General features: G+C 40.0%; 2 protein-coding genes and 1 long non-coding RNA gene across 4 annotated transcripts; all 3 read right to left on the bottom strand.

The window, feature by feature from the left end:
• Positions 1 to 1368: 1368 nt before the first annotated feature.
• Gm40712 lies at positions 1369 to 9420 on the bottom strand. Of its 2 annotated transcripts, XR_871863.2 has the most exons (4): positions 9121 to 9420; positions 8501 to 8637; positions 5919 to 6045; positions 1369 to 1397 (listed from the first exon to the last, which is right to left on the bottom strand). It is a non-coding gene; the product is annotated as a predicted gene, 40712 (long non-coding RNA). The 2 variants fall into 2 exon arrangements; XR_871862.2 differs by lacking the exon at positions 9121 to 9420 and having other exon boundaries at positions 8501 to 8757.
• Olfr57 (olfactory receptor 57) lies at positions 1596 to 2675 on the bottom strand. The gene has a single exon (NM_147041.2). It carries the CDS (start codon positions 2598 to 2600, stop codon positions 1641 to 1643), a length of 960 nt encoding a protein of 319 aa, NP_667252.1. The 5' UTR covers positions 2601 to 2675; the 3' UTR covers positions 1596 to 1640.
• A 9694-nt stretch (positions 9421 to 19114) lies between the features above and the next one.
• Olfr1351 (olfactory receptor 1351) lies at positions 19115 to 20074 on the bottom strand. Its single transcript, NM_147040.1, has one exon. It carries the CDS (start codon positions 20072 to 20074, stop codon positions 19115 to 19117), a length of 960 nt encoding a protein of 319 aa, NP_667251.1.
• Positions 20075 to 20860: the final 786 nt, after the last annotated feature.

Here is a 20860-nt window from a genome sequence, read left to right as displayed (position 1 = left end):
ATAGCTCCCTAGCTAGGAGAGGGACTTTATAAGCCTTTTCTAAGTATGCACTGAACTATTGACAAGCTTCATCTCTGTGTTCATGATTCTAGTAGTCATCTTATTTCTAGGAGACAAAGTTTCTTAGTGGTCTGTACAATCTATATTCTTTTTTTTATTATTACTTTCTTCATCTTCTTCCATAATGTTTTATGATCCTGGGAAGGTTCACATTTTCTGAGTCTATAAAATTAAATATGTTCTATATCTACCTCATTTGTCAAAGGGAATTGTTTCTACTGAAGTATCATAACTTATGAATATTCCTTTAAAAGGCCATCCAGAGACCACCCCTCCTATGGATCCATCCTATCTGCATACACAAAGCCTTAACATTATTGCTGATTTCAAGAAACACTCCCTGACAGGAGCCTGGTATGACTGTCCCCTGAGAGGGTCTGCCAGCATCCAAGCACAGATACAGATAAAGTCAACCATCAAAATAAGCCCAGGGACCAAAATGGAAGAGTTAGGGGAAGGACTGAAGGAGCTGAAGAGCATTTGAACCCCATAAGAAGAACACTATCAACTAACCAGACCACCGGGGACTAAACCACAAACCAAAGAGTATACAAGGAGGGCCATAGCTCCAAGTACAGATGTAGCAGAGGGTTGCCTTATCTGGCATCAATGGGAGAAGAGGCCCTTAGTACTGTGGAGGATTGAAACCCCAGTGTAAGGGGATGCTAGAGCGGTGAAGCAGGAGGGAGTGGGTAGGTGGGTGGGGGAGCACCCTCTTAGAGGCAAAGAGGAGGGGGATGGGATGGAGAGATTTGTGTAGGAGAAACCAGTATGGGGGACAACATTTAAAATGTAAATAAATAAAATAGCTAATATAAAAGAGAATATTTCCTTAGTGAAGAAAACAATCTCCACATACACTTTCCAAAATAAATCATTTTCCTGAAGTCTCTGTCATTCTCTAAATGAAGCAGCGATTATCAGAACTTTCTGATCCAAGGATGGGAATATGTGGAGAAAGTAGGAAATGCCAGTGGATTACAGATAACAAAAAGAATTCAAGGGGAAGAACTTGACTTGTATAAGAAAAGTGATTGTCTTAGGGTTTTTTGTTTTGGTTTTGTTTTGTTTTTGTTTTTGGTTTTGTTTTTGTTTTTGTTTTTTTGGTTTTTTTTTTTTTTTTTTTTTTTTTTTTTTTTTGCTGTGAACAGACACCATGACCAAGGGAAGTCTTATAATGATAACATTTAATTGGGGCTGGCTTATAGGTTCAGAGGTTCAGTCCATTATCACCAAGGTGGGAACATGGCAGCATCCAAGTAGGCATGATTAAGGAGGTGTTGAGAGTTCTACATCTTCATCTGAAGGCTGCTAGCAGAATACTGGCTTCCAGGCAGCTAGGATAAGGGTGTAAAGCACAAACCCACAGTGACACACGTACTTCAACATGGCCATACTGACTCAAATAGGACCATACCTTCTAATAGTGCAACTCCCTGGGCCAAGCATATACAAACCATCATAGTGATATAAAAGACAGCACAATTGTAAGAGATAAGTGACTGAATTCTTGTTATTCAATCTAATCAATAGACTGCAGTGGATAACCCAAACCATTAACTACTACTAAAACAGACACTTTATGAAGGTGAATCCATTGATCTGCTTCTAGTTACACTCCCTAACAGGATTTTCAGAGCTGTCTTTATGTCTTTGTTCCTCAGACTGTAGATGAAGGGATTCAGCATGGGGGTGACCACAGTGTACATCAATGAAGCTGTTGCAGTAGCATGTGAGTTTTGGGTCACAGCAGAGCTGAGGTACACTCCCAGGAGGGTGCAATAAAATAAGGAGACAACTGAGAGGTGAGATGCACAGGTGGAAAATGCTTTGTACTTCCCCTGCACTGAGGAGATTGCACAAATGGAGGATACTATCCTAGAGTAAGAGTAAAGGATACCAGAGAAGGGGCCAACAGCCAGTAGCATAGCTGTAATGTAAATTACCATATCATTAAGAAAGGTGTCAGAACAGGCCTGGTGTACAACTTGATTAAGTTCACAGAAAAAATGGGGGATTTCCAAGTTTGTGCAGAATGACAGCCGTAACACCAAAAAGGTGTGTAACAGGGAATTTATAACACCTATAATCCAGCATGCCAGAATCATCAATCCACAGCGTCTTGTGCTCATGATGATCATGTAATGCAGGGGGTGACAGATGGCCACATAGCGGTCATAGGCCATCACAGTCAGCAGAAAGATGTCTAACCCTGAAAAAAGCAGTAAGAAGTACATCTGGATGATGCAGCCTGCATAGGTGATGGCCTTGCTTTGTGTGTGAATGTTTACCAGCATCTGTGGAACAGTGGTGGAAGTGAAGCAGATGTCCACAAAGGACAGATTAGAGAGGAAGAGGTACATGGGTGTGTGCAGGTGGGAGTCAACAATGATGGCCATGATGATGAGTAGGTTTCCAGTGAAAGTCAATATATACATGAAGAGGAACAGTCCAAATATGACAGGCTGAATTTGAGGTTGATTCTCTGAAAATCCCAGAAGAAAGAATTCTGAAAGCTGAGTGTCATTTCCTGTTTCCATGTGTTTTATATGCCTACCAAAAAAACAAAGAAACGAGAGAGAGAGATATTTGAAGCCTCACTCACCCATCAACAAACTGACATCAATTCTTTCTCCCTCCTTCCTTTTTCCTTTCAGAAACTCCTGTATCCTTTAAGTGTTACCCATATATTCTTGGATGTGAGGCTATCCACTGAGGCTGGAACATGGTTAATCTACCAGGAACCACACCCCTGAAAATTACTGACTCTCCTCAGCAACCACCAACTGCAAATGGCTCCACATCTAGAGACAAAGCCTTACTATCCCTTCTCTCCTCATGCAGGCATGTTGGCTCATTAGTTCACTGGATTTATCATATTCAGAAGCCACTATTTTACAGCATTCCTTCCTGTTTTCTCTTCTGGGGTGTTCCCTGAGCCTAGAGGTGTGTACTATAGAATCTCGTTTAAGGCTAAGTACTCTATAGATACTTACTCTCTACACTTTGACCAGTTATAATTTTATATTATTTCCTGTCCACTGGAAAGGAAGCTTCTCTGATAGAAACAAACAACTTCACTGATTTACGGACATACAAATAAATATTCAAACAAAAATTTGATGTTCTCTTAACAAAATAATAGCAGTAGGCTCTTCTCCAGAACCCATGAATTCTCCATCCAACAGGGTTTTGGCCAGACAACTTAGTCAAAAACTCTATTAAGTGACCCTACAAGCTCAGACATATAGAGGCACACAATTTATTTCTCTATTTTATATGAATACTCTGAGGAAATACTATCTTTGATTAGTAATGCCTGTGTCACACTCAATCTCTGTTCAGAGTCAATGTATTCACTGAACTTTATGACTGTGATGTTCTCCTGGCCCTCTCCTTCCATTTGTGACTCTCTTGATCATAGACTTCTCTCTATCTTGGACTCCTTAACACACACCTGAAACAGAGACAATAAGAGTAACTGGCACTCTTTATTAAAGAAGCTTATTTTTGAAGTAGATAGAGGGACTGTTACAGAAAGCTACAACTTGGAAAAGTGCAGAAAAGAACTATCTGCTGTTCAACCAAGGGAAACATCTATCTCTAAGGGAACATCGCAGGGGATAGGGAAGAAAGATTGTAAAATTCAGAGGACTAGAGAATTTCTATATTTTGTAATTATGACAGGGAAGCAAATACCTGGTTATCCAATTCCAAATGCTCATTCCTAAAATCATATACATAGAAGCAGTAGTTAACAAGCTCAACAGGCTGTGTACACACACACACACACACACACACACACACACACACACACACGCACGCACGCACGCACACGCACACATACACACACACAAGAAAAAAGCCATTAATTTGAGAGAGAGAGTGTAGTGGGGACATGGGAGAAGTTGGAGAAAAGATTGGAGGTGACAGGAAAGATGTAATTATATTTTAATCAAGTAAAACAATCCTTAATTAAAACTTGAATTAGAAATACTTTGCGGCACTAAAAGAATAATAAAAACCTGAATATGGAAAATGCCCACACTATCTAGATAATGATAAAATATGTAGACACACAAAATTCTTACAATAAAATGAAGGAGATAGCCGGGTGTGGTGGTGCACGCCTTTAATCCCAGCACTCGGGAGGCAGAGGCAGGCAGATTTCTGAGTTCGAGGCCAGCCTGGTCTACAAAGTGAGTTCCAGGACAGCCAGGACTATACAGAGAAACCCTGTCTCGTTAAAAAAAAAACAAACAAAAAAACAAAACAAACAAACAAAAAAAAAAACAAATGGAGATGAGGTACAAGCAAAAATTTTAAAGTATGCATTACATCAGATGGTGCCAATGGTGTGTTCATAAACTTTCTTTAAATAAAACAAATGTCTAAGATAGTCAACTTATAAAGAGCAAGGGTTTATTTGGGCTCATAGTCTCTGGTTCCTTGGTCCTGTGTTTTGAGCATTCACTTCATGGATTCAGCCCAATGTGGTTGGAACACATAGTCAAACAAACGCACTCATTCTATGGCTTGGGATACAGCTTATTTGATAAGAATTATTGCTGTACTAGCCTGGAAACCTGGGTTCAGGTACCATGGCCTATATTTTTTAAAAGTAGTCAGGTTTCTGCCTATAAGCCCAGTGCTATATGAAAAAGGGAAGGTATATTGCTAGGACTTCTGGGTGGGCAACACAGCTAGAGGTTTAATGCCAGAACACATAATAGAGGGATATCCTAAGCCCTCCACTACACATACACACAGTTCTCTCTCTCTCTCTCTCTCTCTCTCTCTCTCTCTCTCTCTCTCTCTCTCTTCCTCCCTGCCTCTCTCCCCCCTCCCTCTCTGTCTCTCTCTCTTTCACACACACACTCAAACACATATATGTTTATTTGTTTCATGCACACAAAATAAAGGAAGAAGAAGGAAGGGAAAGAGATAGGGATGGAGGGAGGAATAGAGAGAAAGAAAATGGAGTGAGGGAGATGGAGGTAGAGACCTCTTTAAAGCAAATTGAAAAGTGAAATAAACTGGAGTATAATATTGTCCATGCAGTGCATAGTCCAATGACCAAAAGACTTCCATGAGTACTCTCTTTTGACAGTTCTACCACCTCCAAAATTTGTGCTTGGAAATACACAAGTATTTAGGGGCCACTCAAGATACACATTACAGCAAGTGGAATGCAGACAAAGAAATAAAATAACAGATAATTGTTAATGGGATGTCATCTTTCCTAGATGCACTGAAATCACTGGATACAGTCTCACTCAGACATAATCATCAAGGAGGATAGGATAAATTCCAGCAATGCATCTGGGACTGTTTATACAAGACCATCCATGCAAGGCCTCAAGGAATTTATTTCTTGAAATTATTTAATTTGGTCAAGAAAGTAAAAGGAGTAAAAAGAACAAGGAAGGTGACCAGTTACAAGTGGTATCATGAAATCATGGATGCATAGGCCACGTGTGGTGGTACACATCTAGAATTACAACTGTTCCAGCAGGCTGAGGAAGAGTATGGGGCAATCATGGGAATTTGATACTAACATGGAAAATCATAAGTTTTACTCAAGAAGTTTGAAATATCTGGGTGACAGATTGTTGCCTAGCATGCACAGGGGTTTGGGTTCTATCACTGGCACACACACACACACACACACACACACACACTACTCAAAGCACAGTGAGTGTCCTGTGGTCTTTATTTAGGTTACACGTGTATTTATATGATAAAATACTCAGAAAATAGGAAGATTCAAGGAGAAACAGGTTGATCAAGTTTAAATATTGTGTTTACTTGTTAACTGTCAATTTGACACAACCTTTCATCTGGGATAAAAGTCTTACCTGAGGAATTAACTAAATCAGTTTGGTCTGTGAGCATGTGTACCAAGAGGATGTCTTGATTATTAATTGATGTGGGAATATCTGCCCATTGTGGATGATACCATCTTCTAGATAGGGATGTTCTAAACTGTAAAAAAGAAGAGAAAGCCAGTGAGCAAGTCATTCTATACTCACTTGTTTCCCATTGTCTGGGATAGTGAATATGATGTGACTTAGCTTCTTCAAGCTCCTATCAGTGTGAATTTTATGCTATATTGGACTATAATGTAGAGTTTTAAAACTTATTCCACCCATTTCTCCTTGAAGCTTCTTTTTCTGAGTATTGTAACACAGAAATACACATATAACTTTAATAAAGACCACTGTCTTCTTACACCTAGACATAATAGACAAACTATCACTACCACATCATCTTTCTGTTTCATTAAGGCCATGCTTTCTTTTCTGTTCCCAAGAAACATTTTATTATGCATTAACTGTATAACACATGGGTTCTATTGTAATGTCTGCATTCATGTTTACAATGTAGTTCAACCTATCACCCAAACCCTTCTTTTAGTCTTTTGCTGGTCCTGCCTTCCCCTAAATATCTTTCTTTTATTTTCAGGACTTTAAAATTTTATTATATTATTTTACTTAGCCATTTATTCAGTGGTCTGCGTGTGTGTGTGTGTGTGTGTGTGTGTGTGTGTGTGTGTACTACCTGCATATGCAGAAGTTAGAAGACAACATGTAGTGTTCAGTATTCTATTCATGTCATCAGTGAGAACCTTTACTTCCTGAGCCTTCTTGCTGGCTCATTCCTATGGCTTAAAAATTGACTTCCATACATGAATTCCTTACATGATAATTTAAAAACTGCTCAGTAAAAAGGGAGCAGAAGCAACAACATTTGACAAATGAAAACAATGAAATAAGAGACCAGGAGAAAAGGTCATGAGAATGTTCTGCCTCCCATTCCATCTGATGACATCCAACAAAAATTTGAGGAAAATATTTTATCCCAAACCAAGGCAACAGTTGCCATTTTATAGGAATGTAATAGTGCATGCTCTAGAGAGAGAAACAGCCATGAGAATAACTCAAATGACTATCTGTGACCCACATTATAGAAGGGTCAAAAAGACTTAGATATATATATATAAGGGACTCATATCCAATACTGCAAGTTATTCTCTGACTTACACACACACACACACACACACACACACACACACACACACACACAGAGAGAGAGAGAGAGAGAGAGAGAGAGAGAGAGAGAGAGAGAGAGTACTGTGGCATGAGTAAATCAATGAATATTTGCATATATAGAAAATAAACACAGAACTACTGGAATGAGGTGTTTACCTATGAATAAACAAAAACATTATTTTCACTTTATCTATTCCATGTTTGTTTGATCCACAAGTTTGATCTGGTATGACAGTGGATCAGGAAATGTGATACCTCATCTAATATATTTTCTTTATTAGTATTAGGATTTTGGTTGTAGACTCTTCTTAGGTAAATTTCATATGTACACTCAGGTCTTCCTTCTATTGATCATTAATATGCAAAACTGCTCCCTAACAGAAGGGACCACAAAGTTCTATTGCTTCTGAATGAACTATCTATGTGGATTCTGGGGTAAGTGGTCTTCAGGTTTATAAGTTCTAATGAAGCCACTAGGACACAACAGATATTTTCAAAGTCATGATCATGCAGACATCTATGATTAAAGTCATTTAGTAGCAAAACAAACCAAAAAGATTTAGATATATATATAAGGGACTCAGTGAGATGGGAAGAGGTTATCAGAGGAAGGAGACAGGAGGGGGTAAAAGAAAGGAATAAATGTGTTGTACACATGTATGAATGTACTGCTACACAGACTCCTCCTGCATGGCAATAGAATAAATATGTCCTATTACACTGACAAACATTCTTTTTCTAATTGAAACCTAAAGACACTACATCAGCAAGCACCGGCATGATTTCATACTGTTCATGCTTTCCATACCATCATATTTGGCCCCAGTTATACATCTGGATGCAAATTAGCTGAGGCTTAGTCTGCTACAATGACCATTTTGTCTGCAAAGAACTGAGTGAATACATGATGGAATTTTTGTAAATGTCATTCATTTGGATCTTTCCTATCTATATGACATTATCATAACCATAAAATTAAAAGGCATGTAGTCATTGTGTCATATGTAACATAACATACAATGTTTTCTCTATTCATTCCATAATAACAAAGGCCTATGAACATAAGTTTTACTTTAGATGGAACCATTTTATGATGGAACCATTTTATGATTTCATAAAATCATACTTTTTTAAATTATTCTTCCAAAATAATCTTTTTTATTATTCTTTCAAAATAATCAAAATTATCACTTAGGAATTAAATTCCACCCCAATTACTGAGTTCATTGCATTCTTTTCTTTTCAGCTTCATGAATCAATAAACTCCATGACCAGCCCCGAAAGCCTCCCTTGCATTTTCCAGTCTTGTTTAGATTAACTTTGCTCTCATGCACATTTTCTGTTCTTCCATTTTCTTGCTATAATACCAGCAGTGATCCTGGACTCACCTGGATGAATCTCTGAAAGGTATGTCTGTGTCTCTAAGCACAAACTCCACTCTGAATGGCTATTGTTGGAGAATGAAGCTGTAATTGACTCATGAAGAAGTACAAAGAGAGGCATTATTCCCAAGCCAGTGTCAAGACTTCAAAATGAGAAAAATTAATGTGTAGCTCAAGTTTGCAAATCAGAAGTACTACACTGGGGAGACACTTAAAGATAACTGCTTCTCCCCTGAGAATATTTCTCCCTTATTTGAAGTTCTAAGCACATGATTTCCCTATGGGACATTGTTCTACACAGAAGAAAAATTGTTCCTAAAGATTGCCTGTTCTCAAAGGCATAGGTTAAATACTTGGGTGACAAGCCATTTTTCCTTCCACAGGAACCCTTTTGCTTTAACCTCCTACCAGCTTCTCTTTATCTTTATTTAATGTTTCTATCAAAGTCTAAAGCTATAAAAATTATCCTAAATATGTTCTCAAGTCACCAAACCACTCATTCAGGTTGGTGCCAGGAGAATGCTTTTCTCTTCATGTTAAACCATGGGTCCTAAGTTCATTGGCCTCACTGGGCTTTTTCCAAAAAAACAAAGGGTGTATTTCATTCCCACCCACTAAATACCCACCTTAGTCAAAGCTCAACTCCCCAGGTGTTCTGACAAATCCAGAATCACAGGAGAGACCACCCCTAGCCCCACCCAATACCTGGCATAACTGGGACCCCTGGGACACGGAGACTCAGACACCCTGCCCAGCTAGAGACCTGCCTTTTTTCTGGCTTGCACCTGTGTTAGAGCAGAGCCTCTGCACTAAATCCCCACTCACTCAGCACACACCCCAGTTGCAGCTCAAGCCACAGGGGTTATGATGCATACAGGATCACAGGATCACAGGCTCAACGGAGGGACAAGCTCCAGTCAGAGACAGAGAGTCCAGTTAATACCAGAGAAAACCAGATGGCAAGAGGCAAGTGCAAGAACATAACCAACAAAAATCAATATGACGTGGCAACATCTGAACACAGTTCTCCCACTATAGCAAGTCCTGGATACCCTCAACACAACTGTAGAGCAAGATTTGGATCTAAATTCTCATCTCACGAAGATGATAGAGGACTTTACTAAGGACATAAATAACTCCCTTAAAAATACAGAACACAGATAAACAAGAAGTCCTTAAAGAGGAAACACATAAAGCCCTTAAAGAAATACAGGAAAACAGAGTCAAACGTGAAGGAATTGAACAAGATCATCCAGAACCTAAAAACAGAAATAGAAACATTAAAGAAATCACAAAGGGAGACAACTCTGGAGATGGAAAACCAAGGAAAGAGATCAGGAGTCAGATACAAGTATCACCAACAGAATACAAGAGTTAAAAAGAAAATATCAAATGTAGAAAATACCATTGAAGACATGTACACAACAGTGAAGGAAAATACAAAAAGCAAAAAGCTAACTCAAAACATTCAAGAAACCCATGAAACAGTGAAAAGACTGAATTTAATAATAATAGGTTTTCCAAAGGCCTCTCCTTGGTATACCTAGGTTGAGGAGCAGAGCAGGGAGAGGGTATAGGCTTTGGGGATAGAATTTGAAATGTAAATGAAGAGAATATCTAATAAAATGCCTAAAAAAGAATAATAAGTATAGAAGAGAGGGAAGAATCCCAACTGAAAAGGCCAGCAAACATTTTCAACAAAATTATAGAAAAAAAAACTTCCCTAACCTAAAGAAAGAGATGCCCATAAATATAAAAGAAGCCTACAGAGCCCCAAATACATTAGACCAGAAAAGAAATTATTCCTAACACATAGTGATCAAAACACCATATGCACAAAACAATGAAAGAATATTAAAAGCAATAAGGGAAAAAGTCAAATAACTTATAAAAGCACAATGATCAGAATTACACCTGCCTTCTCAACAGAGAATCTAAAAGCCAGAAGATCTTGGACAAATATCATACAGATCCTAAGAGGACAAAAATGCCAGTCCAGGCTCCTATACCGACCAAAACTCTAAATTACCACAGATGGTAAACCAAGATAGTCCATGACAAAACCAAATTTAAATATCTTTTCACAAATCAAGTCCTACAAAGGATAATAAATGGAAAACTCCAAAACAAGGAGGGTAACTACTCCCAAAAAAAAGCAAGAAATTAATCTTCAAACCACACAGAAGATAGTCTCATAAACTTAATTCCACTTCTAACAACAAAAATAACAGGAAGCAACAATCACTGATCCTTAATATCTCTTAACATCATTGGACTCAATTCTTCAATAAAAAGACATAGACTAACAGGCTGGCTACATAAACAGGACCCAGCATTTTGCTGCATACAGGGAACACATCTCAATGACAAAGAAAGACACTACCTCAGAGTAAAAGACTGGAAAAAAATTTCCAAGCAAATGGTCCCAAGAAACAAGATGGAGTAGCAATTCTAACATCCAATGAAGTCAACATTCAACCAAAAGTTATCAAAAAGATGGGGAAGGACACAACATACTCATCAAATGAAAAATCCACCAAGACAAACTTTCAATTCTGAACACCTATGCCCCAAATGCAAGGGCACCCACATTTGTAAAAGAAATGTTACTGAAGCTCAAAGCACACATTGAACTTCACACAATAATAGTAGGAGGTTTCAACAACCACTCTCACCAATGGGCAGATCATGGAAACAGAAACTGAACAGAGACACATTGGAACTAAAAGAACTTATGAATCAATTAAATTTAACAGATATCTACAGAACATTTCACCCTAAAACAAAAGAATATATGTTCTTCTCAGCACCTCATGGTACCTTCTTAAAAATTGACCATATAATTAGACACAAAGTAAGCCTCAACAGATACAAGAACATTGAATTAATTCCATGTATTCTATTGGAACACTATGGACTAAGGTTGGTCGTCAATAGCAACAAAGACAACAGGAAGCCCACATACACATGGAAGCTGGATAACTATCTACTCAATAATAACTTGGTCAGAGAAGAAAGTAAGAAATAAATTAAACTAGAAAATATCATCTGGGGACTGCCCCACCTGGGGATCCACTTGGGGATCAATCCTGTCTGCAGACACCAAACCCAACATTGTTGCTGTTGCCAAGAGGTGCTTGCTGACAGGAACCTGGTGTCGCTGTTCCTTGGGAGGTCCAGCTAGCAACTGACCACTGCAGATGTGGATGCTTGGAGCCAACCATCAGACTGAGCTCAGGGAACACAGTAGTGGAGCTGGAAGAAGGACAGGAGGAGCAGAGGACTGCTGCAACCCCATAGTAAGAACAACATTGGCTGACCAAACTACTCTGTGTTCCAAGAGACTAGACCATCAAAAAGAAGTGTACAGGGAGGTATCCATGACTCCAGATACATATGTAGCAGAGGATGGCCTTGCCTGACAGCAATGGGAGGAGAGGCTCTTTGTCCTGTAGAGGTTTGATGCCCCATGAGAGGGGCATGCTGGAGCAGTGGGGTAGGAGATGGTGGGGTAGGAGAACACCCTCATAGAGGCAAAGGGGAGGGAGGAGAGGGCTGATGGGGATTGGGTTTTGTGGAAGGGTAACTGGGAAGTGGGATATTATTTGTGATGTAAACGAATGGAATGGCTAATAAATAATTTTTTAAAAAACTATTTTCAGGGAAGTCAAAAAAAAAGAAATTAAAGACTTTTAGAACTTAACAAAAAGACTTTTAGAACTTAACAAAAAAAGAAGACACAACATATCTAAACTTATGGGACACAATGAAACCAGTGCGGTGAGAAAAACTCATAGCCTTGATTTTCTCCATAAAGAAATGGAGAGATCATACACTCCCAGCTTAACAGCACATCTGAACATTCTAGAACAAAAAGAAGCAAATGTACCTAAGAGGAGTAGACAGCAGGAAATAATCAAACTCAGGGTTGAAATCAACCAAGACGAAACAAAGAGAACTATACAAAAAAATCAACAAAACTAGGAACTGGTTCTCTGAGAAAATCAACAAGATAGATGAACCCTTAGCCACACTCACCAGAGAGCACAGAGACAGTATCCAAATTAACAGAATCAGGAATGAAAAGGGAGATATAACAACAAAAACTGGGGTAATTTTTTTAAAAAGTCAGATCCTCATACAAAAGTCTATATTCCACAAAAATGGAAAATCAAGTTGAAATAGATGATTTTCTAGACAGATACCAGGTACCAAAGGTAAATCAGGATCAGATAAAACATCTAAACAGTCCCAAAACCCCTAAAGAAATAGAAGCAATCGTTAGAAGTCTCCCAAAAAAAAAAAAAAAAAAAAAAAGCCAGGGCCCAGATGGTTTTAGTGCAAACTTGTTGTGGATAGCCCTGGGACTAATTATATTTGATGCTAAATCTGTTCTCCTGTGAGGGGTTGTGAACAAGGAATGAGTCAGCACTCAGGTGATTTCCTGTCAATCTGCTTCCCACCTTAATTTGTAAAATAAAAGAGAGTTGATGTTTGGGCAGATAAAAGGGAAGGTGGAGCTGAAGGTGAGGGAGAGAAGAAGGAGAAAATGGAAGATGGAGAGGAAGCAGAGGAGGAGGAAGGAGAAAAACAGAGCAGAAGCACATGGCCTGGAGAAACTGCAAGTTCTAAGGGGCCTCATAAGCTGTGGAAGATGGTAGTGTAGTGGTAGATCACAGCATGTAATCATATTAACTGTGTTGTGCTTTCATTACTTGGGTATATTTGGGAGGAGATTTACAGCAACACAAACTTCTCTCAGACCTTCAAAGAAGATGTAACACCAATAGTTTCAAAAAACTCCACAAAATAGAAACAGAAGGAACAGTACCCAATTCTTTCTATGAAGCCAGAGTTACACTGACACCTAAACCACAGAGACCCAAAAAAGAAAAGAACTTCAGACCAATTTCCCTTATGAATATTGATGCAAAAATACTCAATAAAATCTCACAAAACAAATCAAAAGCATATCAAAATGATCATTCACCGTGGACAAGTAGACTTCATCCCAGAAATGAAGGGATGGTTCAATATACTGAAATCCATCAATGCAATTCACTATATAAACAAACTCTAAAATAAAACCACATGATCATCTCATAAGATCCTGAAGAGGCTTTTGACAAAATATAATGCCCCTTCATATTAAAAGTATTGAAGAGATCAGGAATTCAAGCTCCATACCTAAATACAATAAAAGCAATATACAGCAAACCAATAGTCAAAAACAAACTAAATGAAGAGAAACTCAAAGCAATCTCATTGAAATCAGGGGCAAGACAAGGCTGCTCACTCTCTCCCTACCTATTCAATACAGTGCTGGAAATCCTAGCCAGAGCAATTAGAGAACAAAAGGAGATCTAAGGGATACAAATTGGGAAGGAGGAAGTTAAGATATTACTACTGGCAGATAAGCAACTCCAAAAATTCAAACAGAGATCTCTTACAGCTGATAAACAACATCAGCAAAGAGGCTGGATATAAAATTAACTCAAACAAATCAGTAGCCTTCCTCTACTCAAAGGATAAATAAGCTGAGAAAAAAAAATTAGGGAAACAACAACCTTCGCAATAGTCACAAATAATATAAAATATCTTGGTGAGACTCTAAGTTGTGGGGCTTTGGGCTATACACAGACAGTCTGGTATCCAGTCGAGCTAAGGTCTGAACCCTGGAGTGGTGATAATTCACCTACATGGCATGGTAGGCGTTCCCTCACGTCTCCTGGGCTCAAGGCTCCTGTCAAAGTTATGGCCCCCACAGCCCCTGCAGGAGAAGCGTGATTAGTAGTTGTGTAAACAATGTCCCAAGCTTCTGACCTTCAGGCTACACTCCTACCCAGTTACCTAGCAACAGTAAAGATAACAGCATACCATAAGAGGGGCTGCTTGGCCCTACCTCACTCTCTTACTCCCCTTAATCTCCTCTCTTTTCCTCTCTTCTCCTCTCACTCTCTTACTCTCACCTCACTCTCTCCTCTCACTCTCTTACTCTCACCTCACTCTCTCCTCTCACTCTCTTACTCTTTCTCCCTCTTACTCTCTCTTACTCTCTCTTTCTTACTCTCTAGCCTTTCTTCTCTCTCTCCCTTTACCCCTTCTCTCCTCTTGGCCATGGCTGCTCTCTCTCTCTCTCTCTCTCTCTCTCTCTCTCTCTCTCTCTCTCTCTCTCTCTCTTACCTTCTCTCTTTCTCCCTGCCTTTCTACAACAAAACTCTAAAAACCAAAGACTGTCTCTATTCATCAAGGCCTGCTTGTGCTTGGATGATGGGATAGGCTTTCCTCTAATGAGCCGTTTCTAATCTCCTGATGGAAGGCCTTCCTGTGTTCCATTCAAAGCCCAGAATAAGGACTCTTGCCTTCGTGAGAACCTCTCTCCCTAAGCCCTCTCTCCTGTAACTCCAGAGCCGAGGGTGCCTCCCAGGGGCCCCTGGTATTGGGGCTGCCCCTTGTCTACACCTCCGTCCCCAGTCGAGTGGAGTCAGTGGAGATGCCCACCCGGGACCAAGTGGATAGCGTCTGGCAGCCCTCCCACATCTGCCTGCCCAGAGCATAGGAGGAACTCTAGCCGGACGTGGGATCCTCCCTTCCCTCTCCTTCCTCAACACCCTCCTTTAGTTCCCAACACTAAATAAGCAAATGGAAGATCTGAATGACAAGAAGTGAAGAAAGAAATTGGATGATGGAAGATGGAAAGATCTCCCTTGCTCATGGATTGACAGGGTTAATATAGTAAAAATAGCCATCTTTCCAAAAGCAATCTACAGATTCAATTCACTCCTCATCAAAATTCCAACTCCATTTTTTCATAGACTAAGAAAGGGCAATTTGAAAATTCATTTGGAATAACAAAAAAGCTAAGATAGTGAAAACTATTCTCAACAATAAAAGAACTTCTAAGGGAATCACCATCCCTGACCTCAAGCTGTACTGTAGAGCAATTGTGATACCAATCTACCTGGGGAATAAAATCTGGTGTTATGCTCTTTCTATGGACAGCCCCAACATATAACAAGAACACATGCTACACTGTTTATAGCAGTCTTATTTATAATAGCTAGAAGATGGAAACAACCAGATGTCCCTCAACAGAAGAATGAATACAGAAAATGTGGTACATTTACATAATGGAGTACTACTCAGCAATTAAAAACAATGACTTCATGAAATTCACAAGCAAGTGGATGGAATTCAAAGGATCATCCTGAGTAAGGTAACCCAGATACAAAAGAACACACATGGTATGTACTCACTGAATAGAGGATATTCTCCCAAAAGCTCATGAGGCCCGTGCACAACCCACAGGCCAGATGGAAATTTAAAGGAACAAAGAGCAGGTGTTGATGTTTCAGTCTTGCATTGAGTGGGAAACAGGATGATTGAGGAAGGTCAAGGGAGCAGGAGACCTGGGAAGGAGGGAGAAAGAGGGGAAACAATGGAGGGGGACAATATCAAGTACTGGAGGGGACAGGAAGGGGGGTACCTAGGGTCACAAAATTGAATTAAAAATATGTAGAAGTAGGCGACAAGGAACTGGGGATAGCCACTGGGGTTTACCAGACTCCTGAAAAACTAGAGGCTCCCAGATCCCAATGGAGATGACTTTAGCAGAAATGCACAGAGACGGGGTGATAGATCCTATAGAGACCACCTCCAGTAGATAGACATGGCCCCTGGTAGAGGGATCTGGCCACCCACCCATCTCAAAGTTTTTAACCTATAAGTGTTCCTGTCTAAAGAAAGAACAGGGTAAAAATGGAGCAGAGACTGAAGAAAGGACCACCAGGGGACTGCCACACCTGGGGATCCATCCTGTCTGCAGACACGAAATCCAATACTGTTGCTATTGCTAAGAGGTGCTTGCTGACAGGAACCTGGTGTGACTATTTCTTGAGAGGTTCAGACAGTAACAGACCAATGCAGATGTGGATGCTTGGAGCCAACCATCAGACTGGGCTCAGAGACAGCTATAGTGGAGCTGGTGGAAGGACTAGAGGAGCAGAGGGTATTTCAATCCCATAATAAGAACATCTGCTGGCTGGACTACCCAGTGCTCCCAGAAACCAGACCACCAACCAAGGAGTGTACAGGGAAGGATGGATAGCTCCAGATACATATGTAGTAGAGAATGGCCTTGACTGACCCCAATGTGGGGTGGGAGACCTTGGTCCTGTGGAGGTTTGATGCCCCAGCAGAGGGAGAGATGTTGGAATCAGGAGAGGGTGGGTAGGTGGAGGAGCACCCTCATAGAGGCAAAGGGGAAGGAGGAGAGTGTAAATGTGGAATTGGGTTTTGTGGAGGGGTAACTGGAAAGTGGGATATCATTTGAGATGTAAATGAATGAAACTATTAGTAAAATAGAAAAAAAAAAGATGGGACTTTGTAAGAACTTCCCTTACATATTTTTGGATTTTGCTCGTGTCTTGTGAATTATGTTTCCACTACTGTTGGTTCAAATGAGAAACTGCTCTTCTGTAGCTAGAAAACAGATTTCCTTGTGGAAATACCTCTATCTCTTAGTCTTTACATCCTCTCTCTTCTGCCATGATACACAAGGTTTGTGAGTATCAAATGATACACAAGGTTTTGGACTGCTCCTCCAGTTCTTTCACCAGCTCCACTACCGCGGTCTCTGATCCCAGTCTGATGGTTGACTCCAAGCATCCACATCTGCATTGGTCTGTTGTTGTCTGAACCTCCCAAAGAACAGCCACACCAGGTTCCTGTCAGTAAGTGCCTCTAGGCAACAGCAGCAGTATGATGTAGAGGTACTATTTAAGAGTGTTTTTTCTGTAGACTGACTCTCTGCAGCTTGGCCAGTTGTGGGGCTAAGTTATTGTTGTCTACTACAAAAATGTGTTCACTCTGAAAAGGAAATACCAATTTATTTCATCTGGGAAGAAAGATACCTTTTTAAAATTATTAGAAATTTTAGCAAAATATCAAAGATGTATTTTGACTTATGAATGATTCCATTGGCTTCTCCAATAGTCCACAAATAAAGGTTACATTATTGTGGAAATAAAGGCCAAAATGCTGCAGGACATTTTATGGAATCCCATTGTCTATACAATCCTTTCTGATATTATAAGGCAGCTGTTGGTGCCATTGAAGGGCATCTTTCAGTAACAGTGAATGTGTCTTCAGGAGAAAGAAAGATGGAAGAATACATAAAACTTGTGAGCCAATTTTTTAAAAAGTGTTTTTATTTACTCTTTGAGATTTTCACACACACACATATGTATGTATAAAGTATTTTGATCACAACCATTTTTCTCTCATACCCCCTTACTGTATGTCCTTCCTAACTCTACGTCTTTTTTGATAAATTAATTATAACATACTAAGCTGAATGATGACTTCCCATATAATTGCATGTGTGGAGACGTGCAACAGTGCATGGTCAACCTACTAAGATCAACCTACACAAAATATAAAGACCCTTCCTCCACGAGCTGCCATTAGCTACTGAAGGTCCTCAGCTAGGAGTGAGACCAGTAATCTCTTCCCCCATTCTGGAATTTTGCCTGCTATGTGTTGTTTGACACTCTTGCTAGTGAGGTGTGAACAGATATCTACCTACTCCAGATAGGGAATCAAGGAGAGATCAAAGTAAGGATACCACTAACTTCAAACGTGGTGAACCGGTGAGTTTTATTGGTATTACTCATAGGATCTTATACAGGCAACCACAGCTGCTGTGATTTCATAAATATAATAGCACTGTCACACTTTGAAGATAGTTTTCATGCATATCCCCCAACCTCTCCTTAAAATTCTTTATCTGACCTTTGACTCAGGAGTGTTGTTCAAATTATTAAATGCTATACAATTATGTACACGATATGTCAAATAGAATTCTGTCCATAGACAGAGCATAACTCCAGATTTTATTCCCCCCTCGTCTACCCTCCAACTGTTCCATATCCCATACCTTCTCCCCACCACCCTATTATCACGTGGATGTCTCTACCCCCACTCTACCTGACCTCTAAACTCCCTGGAGCCTCCAGTCTCTTGAGGGCTTGGCACATCATCTCTGAATAAACATAAACCCAGCAGTCCTCTGTTGTATGTGTGTTGGGGGCCTCATATCAGCTGGTGTATGCTCTCTGTTTGGAGGTCCAGTGTTTGAGAGATTTCGGGGGTCCAGATTAATTGATACTGCTGGTCCTCCTACAGGATCACTCTTCTCCTCAGCTTCTTTCAGCCTTTCCCTAATTCAATCTCAAATGTAAAATAATTAATTAATTAATAAAAAGAAAGAGTATAACTTAGGGATACTGTTTGGTAAAAGAAAAGATAAATAGCTTAACACTTGTTCTCCAAAATAAATTATTTTTAAGAAGTCTCAGTTGTTTCCTGGTTAGAGTGGAAGTTTCTAGAGGATTTGATCCAAGGATGGATGTTGATTTACCAAAATAAAAAATGACAAGTTAAGATGCAGATACTAGAAAGAACACTAACCCTTGTAGAGAAAGGAATTTTATGAGGAAGCTGAAATAATGGACAGGAGAAGTAGGTAACATAGAGAAACTAAGTTTTACCACAATATATGATCAGTGGATTACAATTTTGAATCCCAAAACTCTAAGTTCTACAGACATGATTACCCAACTAAGAAGGTAAGTCCGTTAGTCTGTTTCTAGTTACCCTCCCTAAAACTATTTTCAGAGCCTTTTTCATGTCATTATTCCTTAAACTATAGATGAATGGGTTCAGCATGGGGGTGACCACAGTGTACATCAGTGAAGCCAATGCAGTGGCCTGTGCATTTTGAGTCACAGCAGAACTGAGGTACACTCCCAGGAGGGTACAATAAAATAAGGAGACAACTGAGAGGTGAGATGCACAGGTGGAAAATGCTTTGTACTTCCCCTGCACTGAGGAGATTGCACAAATGGAGGACACTATCTTAGAGTAAGAGTAAAGGATACCAGAGAGGGGTCCCACAACCAGTAGCATAGCTGCAATGTAAATCACCATGTCATTAAGAGAGATGTCAGAACAGGCATGGTGTACAACTTGATTAAGTTCACAGTAAAAGTGAGGGATCTCCAGGTCTGTGCAGAATGACAGCCGTAATGCCAAAAAGGTGTGTAACAGGGAATTTATAACACCTATAATCCAGCATGCCAGAATCATCAATCCACAGCGTCTTGTGTTCATGATGATCATGTAATGCAGGGGGTGACAGATGGCCACATAGTGGTCATAGGCCATCACAGTCAGCAGAAAGATGTCCAGTACCGAAAAAAGTAGTAAAAAGTATACCTGGGTGATGCAGTTTGCATAGGTGATGGCCTTGCTCTGTGTGTGAATGGTCACCAGCATCTGTGGAACAGTGGTGGAAGTAAAGCAGATGTCCACAAAGGACAGATTAGAGAGGAAGATGTACATGGGTGTGTGCAGGTGGGAGTCGGCAGTGATGGCCATGATGATGAGTAGGTTTCCAGTGACAGTCACTAGGTACATGGAAAGGAACAGTCCAAATATGAGAGGCTGAATTTGAGGTTGATTCTCTGATAATTCCAGAAGAAAGAATTCTGAAAGCTGAGTGTCATTTCCTGGTTCCATGTGTTTGACACGCCTATGGAAAGAAGAAATTTGAAGGGCTCAATTTGAAGGGCTCAGTCACCCATCAATGACCTGATACCACCGTTTCTTCCTTTCCTTCCTTCTTTACTCCCTTCATTTTTTCTTTCCTTCCTTCCCTCTTCCTCTCACCCTCTTCCTCCCCCATCTTTTTTCCCTATTCTTCTTAGGTCAATTAGCATTGGTCACATAGGTTATTCAGTAGGACAGGATCATTATTAATCTTGTAGAGTCCACACCCTTAAACAAATGGGTTCTCCCTCCCCCTGCAGCCATTGAATGTCAATGACCCCTCAGTCAAAGCTGAGGCCTTTTCTCCTTCATGACTAGGTGTTGACTGGTTTGATCCTGTGAACACCTTGTACAGACCACTGCAGCTTCAATTAATTTATAAGTTTAAGGACCTGCTATCTTCAAAAGACACGACATCACAGGAAACTCTTTAAAACTTCTGGCTCTTTTCCACTCTTTTCCATCCCTGTTTTCATGCTATTCCCTGAATTTCCCCCCCCTGGGGGATGGGCAAGGTTGAATTGTAATAGTGAGATCATACCTGAAAGAACATGAGTTAATTCTTTTTTTTATTAGGTATTTTCCTCATTTACATTTCCAATGCTATCCCAAAAGTCCCTTATACCCTCCCCCCCACTCCCCTACACACCCACTCCCACCTTTTGGCCCTGGTGTTCCCCTGTACTGGGGCATATAAAGTTTGCAAGTCCAATGGGCCTCTCTTTCCAGTGATGGCCGATTAGGCCATCTTTTGAT

This window comes from Mus musculus, chromosome 10, assembly GCF_000001635.26.
Source record: "Mus musculus strain C57BL/6J chromosome 10, GRCm38.p6 C57BL/6J".
Lineage (NCBI taxonomy): Eukaryota > Metazoa > Chordata > Mammalia > Rodentia > Muridae > Mus > Mus musculus.
Note: the sequence above shows the minus strand (reverse complement) of the source record. Positions and strands in the feature narration are given on the sequence as shown.

Coding starts and splice junctions, on each gene's coding strand:
- Olfr57 (NM_147041.2), bottom strand. CDS start 2,600: ATGGAAACAGGAAATGACACTCAGCTTTCAGAATTCTTTCTTCTGGGA.
- Olfr1351 (NM_147040.1), bottom strand. CDS start 20,074: ATGGAACCAGGAAATGACACTCAGCTTTCAGAATTCTTTCTTCTGGAA.